The 18,030-nt window shown below is 38.7% G+C and overlaps 1 protein-coding gene across 11 annotated transcripts in view; it reads right to left on the bottom strand.

Annotated features, from left to right (window-relative positions):
• Positions 1-18,030, bottom strand: part of NEK10 (NIMA related kinase 10) — a 238,958-nt gene that overhangs the window by 127,060 nt on the left and 93,868 nt on the right. For 9 of the 11 annotated variants that reach the window (XM_013057173.2, XM_004754326.3, XM_004754325.3 and 6 more), the window contains one exon: positions 16,471-16,546. The exons of 1 other annotated variant lie outside the window; for it this stretch is intronic. In XM_013057173.2, coding sequence (XP_012912627.1) covers positions 16,471-16,546 — 76 coding nt within the window. Of the gene's footprint in view, positions 1-6,600; positions 7,273-16,470; positions 16,547-18,030 lie in introns of those variants that run through there. One more of the 11 variants, XM_045088985.1, reaches the window with a different exon arrangement.

The following is an 18,030-nucleotide window of genomic DNA, read 5'->3' on the forward strand; positions in this document are numbered from 1 at the left end:
CCATTAAGAGGCTGACAGAGTCTCTGTGAGGACCCCAGGGTCAGAAACAATACTCCTGGTACAGTTAACATCACTGACCCAGGGCAAAAGACATCAGAATCCCTACATCACAATCTTTCACCACCACTTCTGCCCTTGCCCCAAACAGGACTCTGCCCAGCACATGCCCTCTCCCATTTTCACTTGCAAATCCAACTCTTGCTGAAGTTATCTGAATGATGGAGTCCGAGTCACATGATAACCACTTGCTACAGCTATAAGGAAGGTGAAGAAAACACATTTTTCTAGTGACTTGCCTAAGGACAGGACATTAATCAAGTAGGAAATTCCCTAAAGGTAGAACCTGTGTTCCAAAGTCATCTGGACAGTCAGAAAATACGACAAATGTCTAGTCTACATGTGTTTGTGGAATTGTCCCAAATCAAATAAAATATAACTCCAAATAAAAAAGAAAAAGAGGGGCACCTGGGTGGCTCAGTGGGTTAAACTTCTGCCTTTGGCTCAGGTCATGATCCCGGGGGCCTGGGATGGAGCCCTGCATCAGGCTCTCTGTTCAGCGGGGAGCCTGATTCCCCCCCACCTCTCTGCCTGCCTCTCTGCCTACTTCTGCTTTCTGTCTGTCAAATAAATAATAAAATTTAAACAAAAAAAAAAAAAGAAGAAGAAGAAGAAGAAGAAAGAAAGAAAAGAAAAGAAAAATAAAGAGGAATTGGGGGAACAATTTACCTATTGAAGGAATTCTTGTAAAGTATATCTATCATGTGTCCAAAGCCTGTGATGCTCAGGCCTGGGGGTGAGCACTAGTCATTTTGTGAGTTGACCTAACAGGTTCCTGGGGTCACAGAAACACTTTGGGATACCTCAGGCGAAGTGGACTAAATGCTTTGACACTGGGTCACCCCTTGCCAGCCCTTAGCCAATTGCTCAGAGTAGTTAAAACTCAGAGTAATCAAAATGAACAGAAACAAATTCCATTTCAGCTCAGTGTGAGTTATCAACCATGAGTTAGAATGTTAGAAGAGAATATTACCTGGTCAACCAATATCTGTAACATTAGATGATAGGGTTTTTATCTTTATTAGAAAAAAGATGTATGAAATAATCCAAAAATTTGTATGGAATCAGAAGAGACCCCAAATTGCTAAGGAAATGTTGAAAAACAAAAATAAAACTGGAGACATCATGTTACCTGATTTCAAGCTTTACTACAAAGCTGTGATCACCAAGACAGCATAGTACTGGCATAAAAACAGACACATAGACCAATGGGACAGAGTAGAGAGCCCAGATTTGGACCCTCAACTCTATGGTCAAATGATCTTAAACAAAACAGGAAAAAATATACAGTGGAAAAAAGACAGTTTCTTCAATAAATGGTGCTGGGAAAACTGGACAGCTATATGTAGAAGAATGAAACTCGACCATTCTCTTACACCGTACACAAAGATAAACTCGAAATGGATAAAAGACCTCAACGTGAGACAGGAATCCATCAGAACGCTAGAGGAGAACATAGGCAGTAACCTTTTCGCTATCAGCCACAGCAACTTCTTTCAAGATATGTCTCCAAAGGCAAAGGAAACAAAAGTGAAGATGAACTTTTGGGACTTCATCAAGATCAAAATCTTCTGCACAGCAAAGGAAACACTCAACAAAACAAAGAGGCAACCCACGGAATGGGAGAAGATATTTGCAAGTGACAGTACAGACAAAAGGTTGATATCCAGGATCTATAAAGAACTCCTCAAACTCAACACACACAAAACAGACAATCATATAAAAAAATGGGCAGAAGATATGAACAGACACTTCTCCAACGAAGACATACAAATGGCTATCAGACACATGAAAAAATGTTCATCATCACTAGCCATCAGGGAGATTCAAATTAAAACGACATTGAGATACCACCTTACACCTGTTAGAATGGCCAAATTAGCAAGACAGGAAACAACATGTGTTGGAGAGGATGTGGAGAAAGGGGAACCCTCCTACACTGTTGGTGGAAATGCAAGTTGGTGCAGCCACTTTGGAGAACAGTGTGGAGATTCCTCAAGAAATCAAAAATAGAGATTCCCTATGACCCTGCAATTGCACTACTGGGTAGTAGTGAAAAAATACAGATGTAGTGAAAAGAAGGGCCATCTGTACCCCAATGTTTATAGTAGCAATGGCCACAGTCGCCAAACTGTGGAAAGAACCAAGATGCCCTTCAACAGACAAATGAATAAGGAAGATGTAGTCCATATACACTATGGAGTATTATGCCTCCATCAGAAAGGATGAATACCCAACTTTTGTAGCAACATGGATGGGACTGGAAGAGATTATGCTGAGTGAAATAAGACAAGCAGAGAGAGTCAATTATCATATGGCTTCACTTATTTGTGGAGCATAGCAAATAGCATGGAGGACAAGGGGAGATGGAGAGAAGGGAGTTGAGGGAAATTGGAAGGGGAGGTGAACCATGAGAAACTATGGACTCTGAAAAACAATCTGAGGGCTCTGAAGGGGCGGGGGGGTCGGAGGTTGGGGAACCAGGTGGTGGGTATTAGAGAGGGCACGGATTGCATGGAGCACTGGGTGTGGTGCAAAAACAATGAATACTGTTACACTGAAAAAAATAAATTTAAAAAGAAAAAAAATGTATGAGAAAATGGAAATGAAAATATTGAAACAAGAATACAGATCATGTCTATCAAGTATATCCATCCCTTGTACCATTAATTAATCTTATTATCAAACACAAAGTCTTAAAATTATGTTCTATTTTTCTCTCCACTATATATACATAAAATAAATCACCAAGAACTTTAAGTTTTTCCTTTGAAATTTATATACTATCTCTTCTTTTCTTTTTTTTTTTTAAAGACTATTTTTTAGAGCAGTTTTAAGTTCACAACAAAATTGAAAAGAAGACATGGAGACTTCCCATGAACCCCATTCCCAAACACCCTCTTTCCCTTTTATTCCCATTAAGAGCAAGTCCAAATCAGCCCTCACCTGTATTATTACAAAGCCTTACTCCATTAGGTGCATTCATTCATTCATTCATTCACTGGACAGGTATTTACTGAGCACCTACTATATGCCAAGCCCTCTCTTTCAGAGTTTTGCTATAAAAGAAAAGAGGGAAGTGGGACAGTAGCTGAAGAGAAAGAGAAGTGTTTGTTTCTAAGATGGGGAAAATGACAGTATGCTAGCAAATTGGTAGGACTGAGTCAGTGGAAGCAGAGAAATTATTATAGCAGAATAGAGAGGGGAGCATTCTGGAGTGATAAGCTGTAGGAAATGGAGACACAGCAGGAGGGCTGGCCTTTGCTAAGACCAAGGAAACAGAGTCACATAAGAGCAGGACCATTTTAGGGATACAGGGCCAGCTAGGTGGGAAGGCATGGAAACAGAGCTGGGAGAAGTTCTCTTCTGATGGCTCCTGCTTTCTCAGCAAAATAGGGATCAGGGGTTGGGGCGCCTGGGTGGCTCAGTGGGTTAAGCCGTTGCCTTCGGCTCAGGTCATGATCTCAGGGTCCTGGGGTCGAGTCCCGCATCGGGCTCTCTGCTCAGCAGGGAGCCTGCTTCCCTCTCTCTCTCTCTCTCTGCCTGCCTCTCCATCTACTTGTGATCTCTCTCTGTCAAATAAATAAATAAAATCTTTAAAAAAAATAAAATAAAATAAAAATAGGGATCAGGGGCACCAGTGCTTAAAGTGGAAAGTCCTCCCTCTTGTGATTGGTTGGTATCTTAGTCAAACACCTCCTCACACCTTCCAGCACACACTTCCCATTCCCCCAGTCTCCTGCAGCTCCTTCAGCTACCTGTGTCCTCCGAGCTTGTTCTGCTGCTCACCATTGATGTGGAAGCAGAGGGGTTCATGATAAACACTTGATTCCACCAAAACACAGGTTATTTGTCCTTAATTCTGTAATACAAAACTTGAAAATATAGATCACTAGGTAGGTGATACCCATAAGCAAGGAAACAATTTTATTCATATGAGCAGAGCAAAATCAGAAAATAATGAAAATCTTTTGTTAATTGTATATGAACAGATTAGGAGGAAAGGTCCTGTTAATCAGAGAAGGTGCCATAAACATGCCTACTTGCCAGTGACCAACCATTTGGGTTAAAAACTACGCCATCGAAAAGCAGTCCATTAAGACTGATGTGGTTTAAATTCTGACACTGATACATATAAAGGCCTAAGATTGATACAAACAAAGACTTAAGAACTTCTAGCTAGCTATTCTTATCTTAATGGCCATAAAAAACTCTGGTGAAAATAAAAATTTCTTTTAGAAAATGAGAAAATAATCACCAATGAATATCCCCAGTTATTGGATTTTCCACATATTGATAATTATTTTGCTGTAAAATTTTCTTTGCCTTCTTATTTCTAAATGATTTTCAGCCGATTATACATGCCCTATGTCATATGAATTAGGGAGAGGCTGGAAATAATTTTTAATGTCTTAAAAAAGGAGACTGGTTGCCTAATTTATGATTTACCCAGATACTAGAACACAATATGTATATAAAACTAAAGAGCATTCATTTATATCAGTGCATGTATGTATGTGCATGTGTATCTATATATTTGCACAGAGAAGGATTTGAAATTGAGACACGAAGTGGTTTTTTGAGGTTTATCCCACCTCTGGGTTAGTAAGATTATGAGTGTTCCTAATAGGATTCTTTTCTCATTATTTTCTGCACTAAAAATATACTGCTTTTATAATAAGCAAACAATAGAAGAAATTTGAATCAACAAGTTTTGAATTTTGGGGGGACTCAGGGGTTTGTTGTTCTTTGTTTTATTTCTGATTGTCATCCTTTGGTTTTTAATTCACTTTCAGTTCAGAATGCCATATTTGGCAGAATTTTCAGATATTTCTGTTTTTATGATGGCAATATACATGTACTATTGGTAACCTATCTTTCCACTTAACAATATACTATGCATACACTTTTAGGTCAACAAACACTTTACTATAATACCACTTACCATTATTTACCTAGCCAAGCTAACCAGTCCCCCATTTTATTGTACAATAGCCACAACAGTTGGAAATAATGTAGAAATAAAATATCAAATACACAGGGGGAAAAAAAAGAAAAAAGTTAAAAATAAGGGGCGCCTGGGTGGCTCAGTGGGTTAAGCCGCTGCCTTCGGCTCAGGTCATGATCTCGGGGTCCTGGGATCGAGTCCCGCATCGGGCTCTCTGCTCGGCAGGGAGCCTGCTTCCTTCCCTTCCTCTCTCTCTGCCTACTTGTGATCTCTCGCTGTCAAATAAATAAAAAAAAAAAAAATCTTTAAAAAAAAAAAAGTTAAAAATAAGTAAAAATGTTTATGTATCTAAAAACAATTCTGAAAATTACAGTTAACAGATCACTGATTTTAAAAATCAGTGATGAGAAATATTCATTTATAGTAATTTCATTATTTGTTTACATTGGCACCATTACCAATTTGTTTTCAATCAAATTCTTTGCAAATTGCTTGAAGCCCAACTAATGTAGGAAAGCTCCGGAATTTATAGTAAAAGTAACTGTGGGGAAGGAGGAAGGGAAGAAAAAGCAGACTGGAAGATTTTCTAGGGACATTTACAATTTTAATTTGCTTCATCAGTAAACGAAGTCAGTAAATGAAACAAAGTAAAATCAGCCCTTATGTGGAACAAATGCATATAATTGAGTTAAAAATGCGGCACTAAAATTGCACTTTTAAAAAGGAACTTGGATTCCTCCTCATCAAATGAATTCATGTGGCCTACGGCATTAAAAAAGGTTTAGTATGGGCAGTTTTTTGGTGGAATATCTAGAATCCCAAATTGCAGGTTTAGAACTATTAAGAAACAGGGAAGAAATTTAGAAGAAAAGACTTAGAATCTTTCACTATATGAAGAACTATTAAATGATGGGTAGTGATCTGCTCCTTTGCACAGTCACTGAAGTCCAAAAAGCATTTCAAGTCATAAGAAAAGGAATTCAACTAGACATAAGAACATTTTTAGGTTTTTGGCTTTCTGGCTATAGAAATTTCAAAGGCAAAGGCCCAAAACAATGAAAAGAACTTATAAATCACTTCCCTTGGAGACTTTCTCCCCCTTAACCTGTCATGAAGATGGTGAAAAGTGAACCAGATAAACACTTGTTAAGTTTTGCTTCAAGAAAGAATACAAATTAAATGTTCTTTTTCAGGTTTCTCTAATCCTACTGCTTTATGGTATCTATTAGAAGGACCATAATGAGAACCAATTAACTGTAAATACAGTGAGGAGTCTGGGCAATTAAACAAATGGATTACATTCACCCAACGATTACACTCCAGCCATCAAATTATCAAGCACTGCCTACTTCGAGTCACGAACAGAAATTAAATTCAGGTCCAACAGCCTTGAAATTTCTCATTGTACATCGACTGCCATTTGCTTGTCTCTAATGAAGTTTAAAAAAAAATAGCTAGCATATCGGTTGACATCACACATTTTGTATTTGTATTCAAGCCAAATATCACCAGCTTTTAAAATTCAAGTACATAACTAAATAAAGTAATTATGGTAATTTTGCAAAGAAGGATAATACAATCTCTCAATTCTAGTATATAATTATACAAATGCATTCCTCTAAATATAAAATCACATAAAAATGTATAGTCTTGCTCCTAACAAAAGACTGATTTTTAAAAAGCAGTCAAACAACTTCCAAGTAAACTTCAGACAGCCTTTATACAAGCTAGTCGACACACTCACAGAGAGAAGATTTTGATCTGCTTCTGATTTTTAGTTATTACTTTCACAGCTATTTTCAAGTGACCATTACATCATCTACATCACATTACCATCTTCTTTACGAGTCCAGAACTATAGGGAGACAGAAAATCTCACAGGATGAGATTGTGGGGGGAAAAAAAAAATTCTCACCTCCATCTAATGAGGAGGAAAATCTAAAACAAGTTATTGGGGACTTCTTTAATGACTTTCCCCTATCGACACGGAAGATTGTCCAGAAAAAGCTGGGAAGATTTTATGTTTGCTCAAAGAACAGAAGAGGACTGGACACCTTTCTGCCCGGCTTCCACAAAGACTTTGAGGCCACACTGCAAGTGATCTCTCATGCACCGGTCAGAGTGTTTTCCCTTATAAGTCAAAGCAAGTTCTGTAGGTGTCTTCCCTACTTCCCTTCACGCTTACTTCTTCAGAGCATACTGGCCTGAGTTCCAACCATTTGCAAGTTTGTCTGAGGATTTTTCTTAACCCGTTGGATGTTCTTTGCCTGTAGCACAACAGGAGTATCAGTTAACTTGTGTATCTCAACTTATGTAACCGACCTTAACCAATGGTGGGTATGACCTGGTGTAATCACCCCACTCTCTCCTTTTGGGTGGGATCATTGTGTTATACATTTAAACTGGCCCAATAGGTTTGAGATCCAGTGGCCCATTGTGGTGAATTGCCCCCATGAAACTCTTTATTTGTTGTCTTCCCTTCCTTGTCACTCTTTTCCATGCCTCTACCCTTGTTTCCTAGGATCCCCTTGCATATGAACTCTTGTCTCAGAGTGTACACTGGGGGCAACCTGAACTAAAGGTCAAGCAAAGATATGCAGCAAGGTTAGGCAACCAGAGGAACTCACTGATAGGCTTTGTACATACAAGAAGAGCAAAGTTGCAGCTGGGTCTTAAGGAAAATGGAATCTAGGGTCTGGACCTTGCCAGAACTTTCCCGTTCTTCCTCTTCTTCTCTCCAAGTACTGGCCTCTTCTCAGATGGACCTCCACTATGGCTACAAACACGGCCACCACACATTCCTGGGCCTTTCACATTCCAGTTTCACCTCTTTACTGAGTCCCAGCCAAACACATTCTCAGGAAAGAATTCCAGTCGGATCAGCTTCAAAGAAGAGAACACTCCCACTCCTGCCATTTTCCCAACAGGGACAGGGATGCTAGGGCTAGCCTACCTTGGGAGAAACACCAAGTCTGGGCAGCCCAAAAAAGCCACAGAGGCAAGATCTCCAATGCAATGGGACTCACTAAACCTTCGGGAAGAGTACCTGAGTGGAGTGGGAGGAAGAAATATTTTCCTAAAGAATAAAGCTGTTGCTCCCATCTAATATTTATTGAACCTTGCTATACTCCAAATGCTAGTGCAATCTACTTACCTCTATTTTTCTAGCTACCTATATATCTATCGTCTATCTTTTTAGTCCTCACAACAACCTTATGCAGTAAGAACTATCACTATAACCACCAGCTTTGTCATTTCAGATAAGGAAATTGAGACCCAGAAATAGTAAGCTACTTGCCCAAATTCAGACAGGAAGGTGTAGAGCCAGGAGGAAACCCAGGCTGTCCAGCATAGAGTCTGCACTACATTACACTGGTTCCTATAGAAGGACGGCCCTGCAGGCAAACCCTAGGACACCTCATTACTACTCTCACTGCTGTGATTTGGAGCATGGTTTTATAAAGTTTATGGATGAAGCAGGTTTTGTTATAAAAATTGGGGATAAATTGAGGTAAATAAGGTAAGGTTATCTGGGTAGACTAGGAGGAAAACGCTTTATGGGAAATAGATAAGGTTCTCTTGAAACCCTGGAATACTAAGGTGGGATTAGGTAATATATATATAAAATCTTTCAGAATTTACCCACCAAATGTGTGGATCTAGCAAGTTTCCCTTTCTGTGAAAATGAGGTTTTGAAATGGTTGAGTGTTACCAATATGTATTGAAGTTACATACAGTTCACATTTTCAAATCTTTATTTTGTCATTTTATTACAGACCATAATATTGTCCCAGATTGACAGTTTATTGTTTTGTTACATGTATTTTCTGGAAAATTCCTTCCCTGAAGGGCAGCTTAAATTTCAAAATATTGGACTAGTAACTATCATCCTACTTTTGGGGGAGAAAAACAATATCTGCCATTTCCAAAGAAGTTTTCTTTTATTAGCATTGTGCTATAGCCTCTCCTGGGATTGTTAAGGGCATTCTGAAATGCCAAGATTAAAAATAATTAAAATTAAAATAATTAATATTAAGTTTAAAATTTAATAATTTAATAATAGTGTAGAGTATTAATATTAGCTAAATAAGTTATGAAATAAATTGATGTAAAGGCATTTATGATTGATAATGTCATCAGGTAATACATTCATAAGAATAAGATGGTGATTGCAGCACTGACTGAGACATAACTAAAATGTTTCTTTAATTCTCTACCTCTGATATAATTTGATCTTCATATTTCCCCATTGTTCAAATCCTCTCCCTTCCCCCACAGTTTCCTTTCTCTGTTTACCCTCATCACTGTTCTCTTTTCTCTTCTTTCCTTCAAACCATTTGATCAGTCAGCCAGACTCACTTCCAAGCAAGTCCTGCCATAGTGTCTTAATGGCAGGAAACTATAAGTCACTTTGTATAAATCCTGCATAGTGCACAGACCATGGTACAACCATTATACAGAATAGTAGAGTGCCCACTCCACCCCCGTGGGCCTGTCCCTCAAGTTCTGCAGCACTGGCAGCTCCCCCTTCTACCCAGAGCTTTGCATACCATTCCTACGGACTTTCTCTGTGCACCTGCCAGAGGCTCACGTAAGCACTGTGTGGCTTACTAATCCTTGATCATTCTACTCATGTGTGTATATGTATATGTGTGTGTGTCTCCCAAATTATATTGAATTTTCCCTATGGGAAAGAACTAAGTTATCTGATGCTGACAATTGCTGATGTACCTATATAAGAAACACGTGAAGTGATGAACAGTTTCATTCTGCAGGTCTTCTGAAAAAGAGTATTTCCATTAAGGTACTGCCAGGCTGAGAGATATCAGGCAGCTCTATAATGCCAAGAGGAAAATTCCAGGTCTCCCACTATTCCAACATAAATCCCAACCTAGCCAAACCACAGCTCCTGCTTTCCCCTAAATATGCTGAGTCTGTTAAGAATTGAACTGAAGGAGAATTTCATTTTCACACTGTGGAGATGTACCAATGCTTGAAGTATAGAGAAATAAATTATATTGTATTGTATGGAAATAAAGACACTGACCATGCCATGGCAGTAGTGTGAACCTATTCTACTAATGCCCCATCCTCAGGTGTGTTGGGCCAAACCTTGGACTTCATATCTTAGCTATCGATTTAATGCCTCCTAGCTCCTAATACAGCCTTCAATAAATAATGGCATTCCTTCAAGTATTTTTCCTATAAAGTGAGCACCATGTTCTCTCTGCGGATAGTGCTAGAAGGACACTGCTGGATGAGAGGGTTCCTACAGTTCCCAGCATGGGCCAAGGGTAGGCAGTACAAGCATGAGATGATCCAGGGGAACCCTCTTAGACTGCCACTCTATCACAGTCTCATAAAAGGCTACCTGGAACAGATTCGAGGGGCCCTCAACAAGAATCAGCACTCACTGTCAGATACATGAGGCTATCTCGGACCTTCTGGACAAGACAATACTTCAGTTGTATGCATCCATGTAAGTGAACCCAATGAAACCGACACAGGAACTGCACAGCACACCCATACAAACTGTTGTTAAGTAATTAAATTTTGGGATGATTTGTTCTGTAACAGTAGATAACCAAAACATATATTTTTTTCATCATCAAGTAATTCATCTAATTTCTTAATTATTCAATAAATTGTGTTTAAGAATAGGAGGACATTTCCTTTGGTCAAACCTGTCACCAACAAAACATTAATTAAAGTAAAACATCTGACCATCCTGTAATCCCTTTTGCACTTACTTCTAATAGGAAATGTGGAATATTTGATATAATGCCTTGAATATCAAATGTTTAAAATGGCAAACTAGACAAATAACTCAGGTAAATGTGGAGAAAGACATCCAATGCTTACAGACCAATGTTTACTTGTAAAAAGTACTTTAAAAAGGTAAAGAAAAGGAGATGTAGAAACTGAAGATATGTGATTTGGAATTACCAATCAATAAAGAAGCAAGGACCTCCACTGACAAAATCAAGCATGAGAGAACTCCCTTTCTTGCTTTTTGTGCTGCTGGTAGACATTATGGGGTAGAACACCATTAATAGATGCTCTCTAGTGGTTTCTATCTTGCAGCTTCCATTTAAATTTGTGGGATCATGTGACCTATTCTACTGAGTCTTAAGATGTATTCAGAGTTCAATTTGTGTAAATAAATTCTGAGTTTGTTCAAAATTCACTCCTACCTCATCTAAGAGTCTGTGTGTGTGTGTGTGTGTGTGTGTGTGTGTGTGTGTGTGTATTTATAGAGCCTTGGAAGGTCTGTGGGCAGAAAGGGGTGATATTATATATTATTCAGGTGTATCTTATCCTGCTGGGCCACAGAGAAGCCATGAATAAATGCAAATATAGGTAAAAGCATCCCCACATCCCACCTGCTCAAGGCCCTAGTATGGAAAGTGCTGTTCCTCCAGGTTCCCTGTCTTTGCATGCTAAATACATACTCCTTCCCTTTCACACTCCTCAGCTGCTAGAAAAATCCTGGTCCTTCCTAGTAACCAAAACAGCCATTCAGGGAGCAAACATAGAGATAGGGAAGGAGAATGAACTATAAATAAACACAGCACAAGTAATTCTTCTCTCTTGTAATTATTAAGAAATGAATTTGAGGGGTGACTGGGTGGCTCAGTGGATTAAAGCCTCTGCCTTCGGCTCAGGTCATGATCCCAGGCTCCTGGGATGGAGTCCCGCATCAGCTCTCTGTTCAGCACGGAGCCTGCTTCCCCCTCTCTCTCTCTGCCTGCCTCTCTGCCTACTTGTGATCTCTGTCTGTCAAATAGATAAATAAATAAATCTTTTAAAAAATACTGTTAAAAAAAGAAATGAATCTGATTCTTAGACACCATACAATCTATATAGTCAAATGAGTGCCATCCTTTCAAATTTTAGACTCCAGTTAGCAGATACCAGTCACTGTGATCTAATGAGTGCTTACTATATGCCAATCCGGCATTGTTCCAAGCACACAACCTGTACTACCTCACTTAATCTGACAACAGTCCTAGAAGGTAAGCACTATTAATAATCTCAGATTATAGATGGGGAAACTGAGGCATAGGGAAATTCAATCATTTATAACTCTCAACAGTAGACCCAGGACTTAAACCCAAGCAGTCTGATTCCAGAGCCTATGCTCTCAATAATGACCCTACCAGTGTGCCTGCCAATTTCACATCCTTTTTCCAATTATGCTCTCATTCTTTAAAATTCTTCTTTAGCAATTTCCCTCAGGACCAATTTATCAGTTATAGAAGAACACTTGTCTCAATAACTTCTAATCATTCCACATTTTTTTTTAAATGATAATATCCTGCATGATCCCATTAGTCACTGTTCTGGTAACTATGAAAGATAAAAAGTAAATAAATAGAAAAAATACAGCAGACCCTAGCATCAAAGTACTTACTGTTTCAAACTAAAAATGTTCCCTTTAAGCTTCATGAAGGCAAAAGTCAGAAAAATTCAAAAATATATTAGTGCTTTAGACCCTGATAAAAATACACATGGATTTTTCATCATATTAAAATATAGAATATAGAGTATTTATACAATGCAATATTATTTACCCATTAAAAGGAAGGAAATCCTGCCATTTGCAACAACATAAATGAACCTATGGGATAATATGCTAAGTGGAAAAAAGCCAGACAAAGACAAAAAAAAAAAAAAAAGGTGATTTCATAAAAACGTAGAGTGATGGCTGTTCAGGGCTGCAGGAAGGGAGAAATGGGGAGATGCAGATCAAAGGATACAAATTTTCAGTTATAAGAAGAAAGAGTTCCAAGGAGTTAAGGTACAGTATGTGTCTGTGATTAATAATATGGTATTGTTTGCTAAAAAGTTGCTGAGAGTAGAGCTTGAGCACTGTTGCAAGAACACAACAGAAGAAAGTTAACTATGTGGATGGATGTGTTAATTATCCTGATCTTAATAGTCATCCTGTGATGTATATGTCAATCAAATCATTGTGTTGTATATTTTAAATATATACAATTATATGTGTCCATTTTCCCAATTACTTAATAAAGTTTAAAAAAAGGCATTTCAGACAAACATAAAAACCAGAATGACTCATTTTCACTTAAAACTTTTTTTCATTTTAATAATTCAAAATATTTATTAAGATTCTGTAAGTCTGTTCTTCAAGCCCCAGGGAAACAGCAGTGAACAAAGTCAACAATAGCCCCACCATCATAGAGTTTGTGTTTTAGTGGGAGAAACATAGGATAGATCAATTAAAATATGACATAATGTCAGATAGAGGCAGATGCTATGAAAATATAAAGCAAGAGTAAGAGACAGTCAGAAGGAGGCTGCTGTGTTGGGTAGGTGATCAGGAAAACCTCCCTACAGAAGTGACATTAAAGCAGATACCAGAAGGAAGTAAGGACATAAACTCTGGCTAGCCGGAGAAAAAGAAACCATGTAGTAACATTTTGAAGATCTGAAGGAACAGCACACAGGGAGAGAGAGAGGAGATTAAACTTTTGTTACAGTTGAAAGAAGCAATTTTCGGGTGCCTGGGTGGCTCAGTGGGTTAAAGCCTCTGCCTTCGGCTCAGGTCATGATCCCAGGGTCCTGGGATTGAGCCCCACGTCGGGCTCTCTGCTCTGCAGGGAGCCTGCTTCCTCCTCTCTCTCTGCCTGCCTGCCTCTCTGCCTACTTGTGATCTCTGTCAAATAAATAAATAAAATCTTAAAAAAAAAAAAAAGAAAGAAAGAAGCAATTTTCTTCAAGTACTATTCATAACCATGCAAGTATTAGATCATTCATATTATAAATACTTCTTGTGAGCCTATAAAATACCAGACTCTGGGGTGGGGATAGTGGTAAACAAAATCATCCAGGCATATCACAAAATAAGTGAAAAGTTCAACCATATGAAAGAAGAGTGCATGGAGTATGTAGACCAGGGAAAATACGTGTTGGCTAGGAGGTTTCTCCAGAGAAGACAACACTCCAGCAGAGAGATGGAGGATGAAAAAGATTTAACCAGATGGCCAGTGGGGAGTATTCCAAGCAGCGGGAGTAGTATGTGCCAAGGCCCTGTGGTCAGTGGGAACACAGGTGCAGCAGCTAGAAATCAATAGAGTGAAGGCAGGGCTAAAGTAAAGATGATGACTTGGCAGGGGCTAGAACATGCAGGGCTGTGGGCCTGTAGCCACACTGAAGACTTGGTCTTTAAATAATCAGTAACTGGAAGTTACTGAACTGATCTATGCCATTTAAGAGTTCTGAGTTTATTACCGCATTTTTAAGAATGCAAGAGGTACAGTCAATTGTTGGGTGTGCTTCACTTTGTCTCTGCTTGTCCAAGTTTCACTACAGGTTTATTATCATCCATCCAATGGAAACTTCCCCACCTTTCATTTAAATTATCTAATGTCATAATGTGAATGGGATTACACTAAGCAATAAAGTCTCAAAGAATTCCCATTCCAGGATTAGTCAAAGTTTTCCATTCATTTTAGCTCATACTTGCTTATTATCCAGAAATCCCAAATGAGTGTTCCTTGAAGAACATGCCTAAAAAGTTTATCAGAACTTCAAACTCTAAAATTTGCTCTGAAAATGCCATTGAAGATAGTGTGCAGTCTTGGACTCTGGAAGTGAAGTAAGACATACAGATAAAAACCAGAACCAAGGACCATATTTGGAGACTATTTTCCATGAGAAGGATAACAATGACCTGCTTCATAATGAATCAAATCAGAGGAAGAAAAGGAGCTTTTATTGACCTTCTGTTCTAGTACAATCAGTCCAGGGTCCACAAACCATTTATCTAGCAGCTGAGCTATAGAATAAAGAATGCTCTGAGGCACTTCCTACAAAAGTAGATAAAGAGAACTTTTTTCCATTAAATAAGGTAATATTTGAGGAAGCAAAGGCAAAAGAAAGAGCAAAGGACAGGGGAACATCAGACTCATCAAATGCTTGGGCCTCCAGAAGGCAGGAACAGGCATCCTATGACTACATCAATAGTCTCAAGAGAATTTCAGGATTATACAAAGATTATAGAATTTGGTGGGAAACAGTTTGGGGATGGCTAAAAAGACAATTAAAGAAAAAGGCATGGGGCGCCTGGGTGGCTCAGTGGATTGGGGCCTCTGCCTTCGGCTCAGGTCATGGTCCCAGGGTGCTGGGATCGGGCCCCGCATCGGGCTCTCTGCTCAGTGAGGAGCCTGCTTCCTCCTTTTTCCTCTCTCTCCGTCTGCCTCTCTGCCTACTTGTGATCTCTGTCTGTCAAATAAATAAATAAAATCTTTAAAAAAAAAAAAAAAAGAAAGAAAAAAGAAAAAGGCAGGAGGTATGAGACTCAGAGCAGGGTGGGACCATGAAATATATCTGCTTTATTTTTGTCCAATTCACAAACTCGGAAAATGAAGATACAGAAAATTCAAAAGGAACTGGACATGTCACTCAGTTTATTAGGGAACGTCCTAAATTTGCAGTCATTACTTGAGAGAATAACTAGCCAACAGGGTCAGAATCGTGGTAGGAACCCCCTGACACTATTCTGAATATTCTTTTTTTTTTTTTCTATTCTGAATATTCTTATAGGAAAGGCATTTTTAAAATGAGACTGTTACTTAGGGAGAATTTCCACCCTCCCTTGAGAAGATTTATTCAGAATCCTATCCCTGGGAATCAACTGCACAACAACAGAGTAGATTAAAAAAGAAGATGGAAGTGTCTAGATGGCTTGAACTGCTGAATAAGATTTGAGAATATTTCCCTGAATGTGTTATGTCTACTGATGACTCTATCTGCTTGCTAATTTGAAAAGATTCAGACAAATGATACGTGATCAGCAAAAGAAGATTCTCACTGCCTGATAATTAATGGATTGTAAAGGAACCCTCAAAGCATGCTAAATAAGTTACAAGTGTTTCAATTCATCAAAATATAAACACCCATTTACCCAAGAAGCGACCAACTTTATAAACATAGGTCTAAGTATATTGTCACCATTTATTCATTCACTCAATAAAATGTATTCAGCACCTATTATCTCCTGGGTGCCAGGATACATATTAGTACACAAAAAGCCTTTCTCCTGCCCTTGAATATTTACAGGAAGAGAGAGTAAAACAGTCCTTTTTTGAGCAGGTACAATAAAATACTCCAAGTGTCATGGTGAGTAGCGAGTCTGTTAGTTCCTTCACAGATGCTTCAACAACAATTGCACACCTACTATGTGCCAAGGAACGTTTCAATTTATAAGTAATAAAAGTAGTCTCCACGAGGGGCAGAGTTACCCTAAAGAGAATTTCTTGTTATTTCAAACACACATAATGATGTATACTTGTGGACATGTGTATTATCTGGCTAATTGAGGAAAACATTAAATAAGCTCCTTTTCCTAAAATCATCTTTCCTTTGCAAGCCAAGACATGAAACTAAAGCCCCAAACAGTTAGGTGTGCTGTTTGAGAACCATAAAATAATTGTCCTTACCAGGAATACAGGATTGTTCCAACAACAGACGTGAGTTTACTGTTTTCTTGTTTTTGCTTTGCCAGCCCAAAGTCAGCTATAATTCACAAAAAAACGCAATGTTATTATTATCATGGTTCCTTAGCTTTTGACATTCTGCACAATAACTATTAAAGTTCACAACAGAAAGCTTTAACCTTCTGTCAAAACGTGCCATGTGCCAATCTTCCACACCACTCACAGTCTTAATTAATCACAAGCATACAATAGGCCAGTGTGTTAGATATTTTGAAATAATGAGATTTATCACTAAAAAGCTAAAATAAGTTTTGCTGACTGAAAAGTAGGGCAAAGTACTTATCAAACTTGTGATTCCACTTTTTAGGTTACCTTTATAAGTTTCAAATAAATAAAATGAATCTGATATTTGGGCATATGCCAGGCATCACCTCATTTGGACAGAGAAAAAAAAAAAAGCTAAAATAAGGTAAGCCTGAATAACCACCATAGAGACCTGAAAATCTGATATTAAATGCCATCTAACTGTACTATCACAGTAAATAATGATATTGAGAATCATCTCAAAATATATATCAACAAATAATTTTGATTTTCAACTTAGAACACCAAATATTTATATTTAATATGAGCACTAGCTGTACTTTTCTTTAAGATTTTATTTTATTTATTTGACAGAGAAGAGAGAGATCACAGGTAGGCAGAGAGGCAGGCAGGCGGTGGGGGGCGTGTGGGGAGGCAAAGCAGGATCTCTGCTGAGCCAAGAGCTCAATGCAGGGCTCGATCCCAAGACCCTGAAACCATGACCTGAGCTGAGCCAAAGGGAGAGGCTTACACTGAGCCACCCGGGCGCCCAAGCACTAGCTATACTTTTCAAAGCACCTTTACATACTTCTCTTTTTTAAACCACTCGACAACTTAGGTCAAAGTGACGGAAACAGATTTTTTTTTTTAAAGATTTTATTTATTTATTTATTTGACAGACAGAGATCACAAGTAGGCAGAGAGGCAGGCAGAGAGAGAGGGGGGAGCAGGCTTCCCTGCTGAGCAGAGAGCCCAATGCGGAACTCGATCCCAGGACCCCGGGATCATGACCTGAGCCGAAGGCAGAGGCTTAACCACTCAGCCACCCAGGCGCCCCGGAAACAGATATTCTTCATAGCCTCTAACACTTTGAGAGATTTAATTACCAGGACTACACAAAAAGTGCTGAACCAGCGCAAGAATTTATTTATGCCGAATAAAATTTGGTGATCACAATATTACTTTGTACAGGGCACCAAATGTTTATAATATTTCACTGTAGTGTCCTTTTTAAAAAAAGATTTTGTTTATTTATTTGTCAGAAAAGAGAGAGAGAGAGCAAAGCAGGGGGAGATGCAGAGAGAGAGAGAAGCAGGCTCCCCGCTGAACAGGGAGCCTGACATGGGGGCTCTCTATCCCAGGACCCTGGGATCATGACGTGAGCTGAAGGCAGATACTTAACCAGCTTAGCCACCCAGGTTCCCCTGCAGTGAACTTTAAAAAAGGTATTTAATAATGTGTCTATACTAATATGTCTTT

Source organism: Mustela putorius, unplaced genomic scaffold (assembly GCF_011764305.1).
Source record: "Mustela putorius furo isolate JIRA1106 unplaced genomic scaffold, ASM1176430v1.1 tig00003834_pilon_pilon_pilon, whole genome shotgun sequence".
In the NCBI taxonomy this organism is placed as follows: Eukaryota; Metazoa; Chordata; class Mammalia; order Carnivora; family Mustelidae; genus Mustela; species Mustela putorius.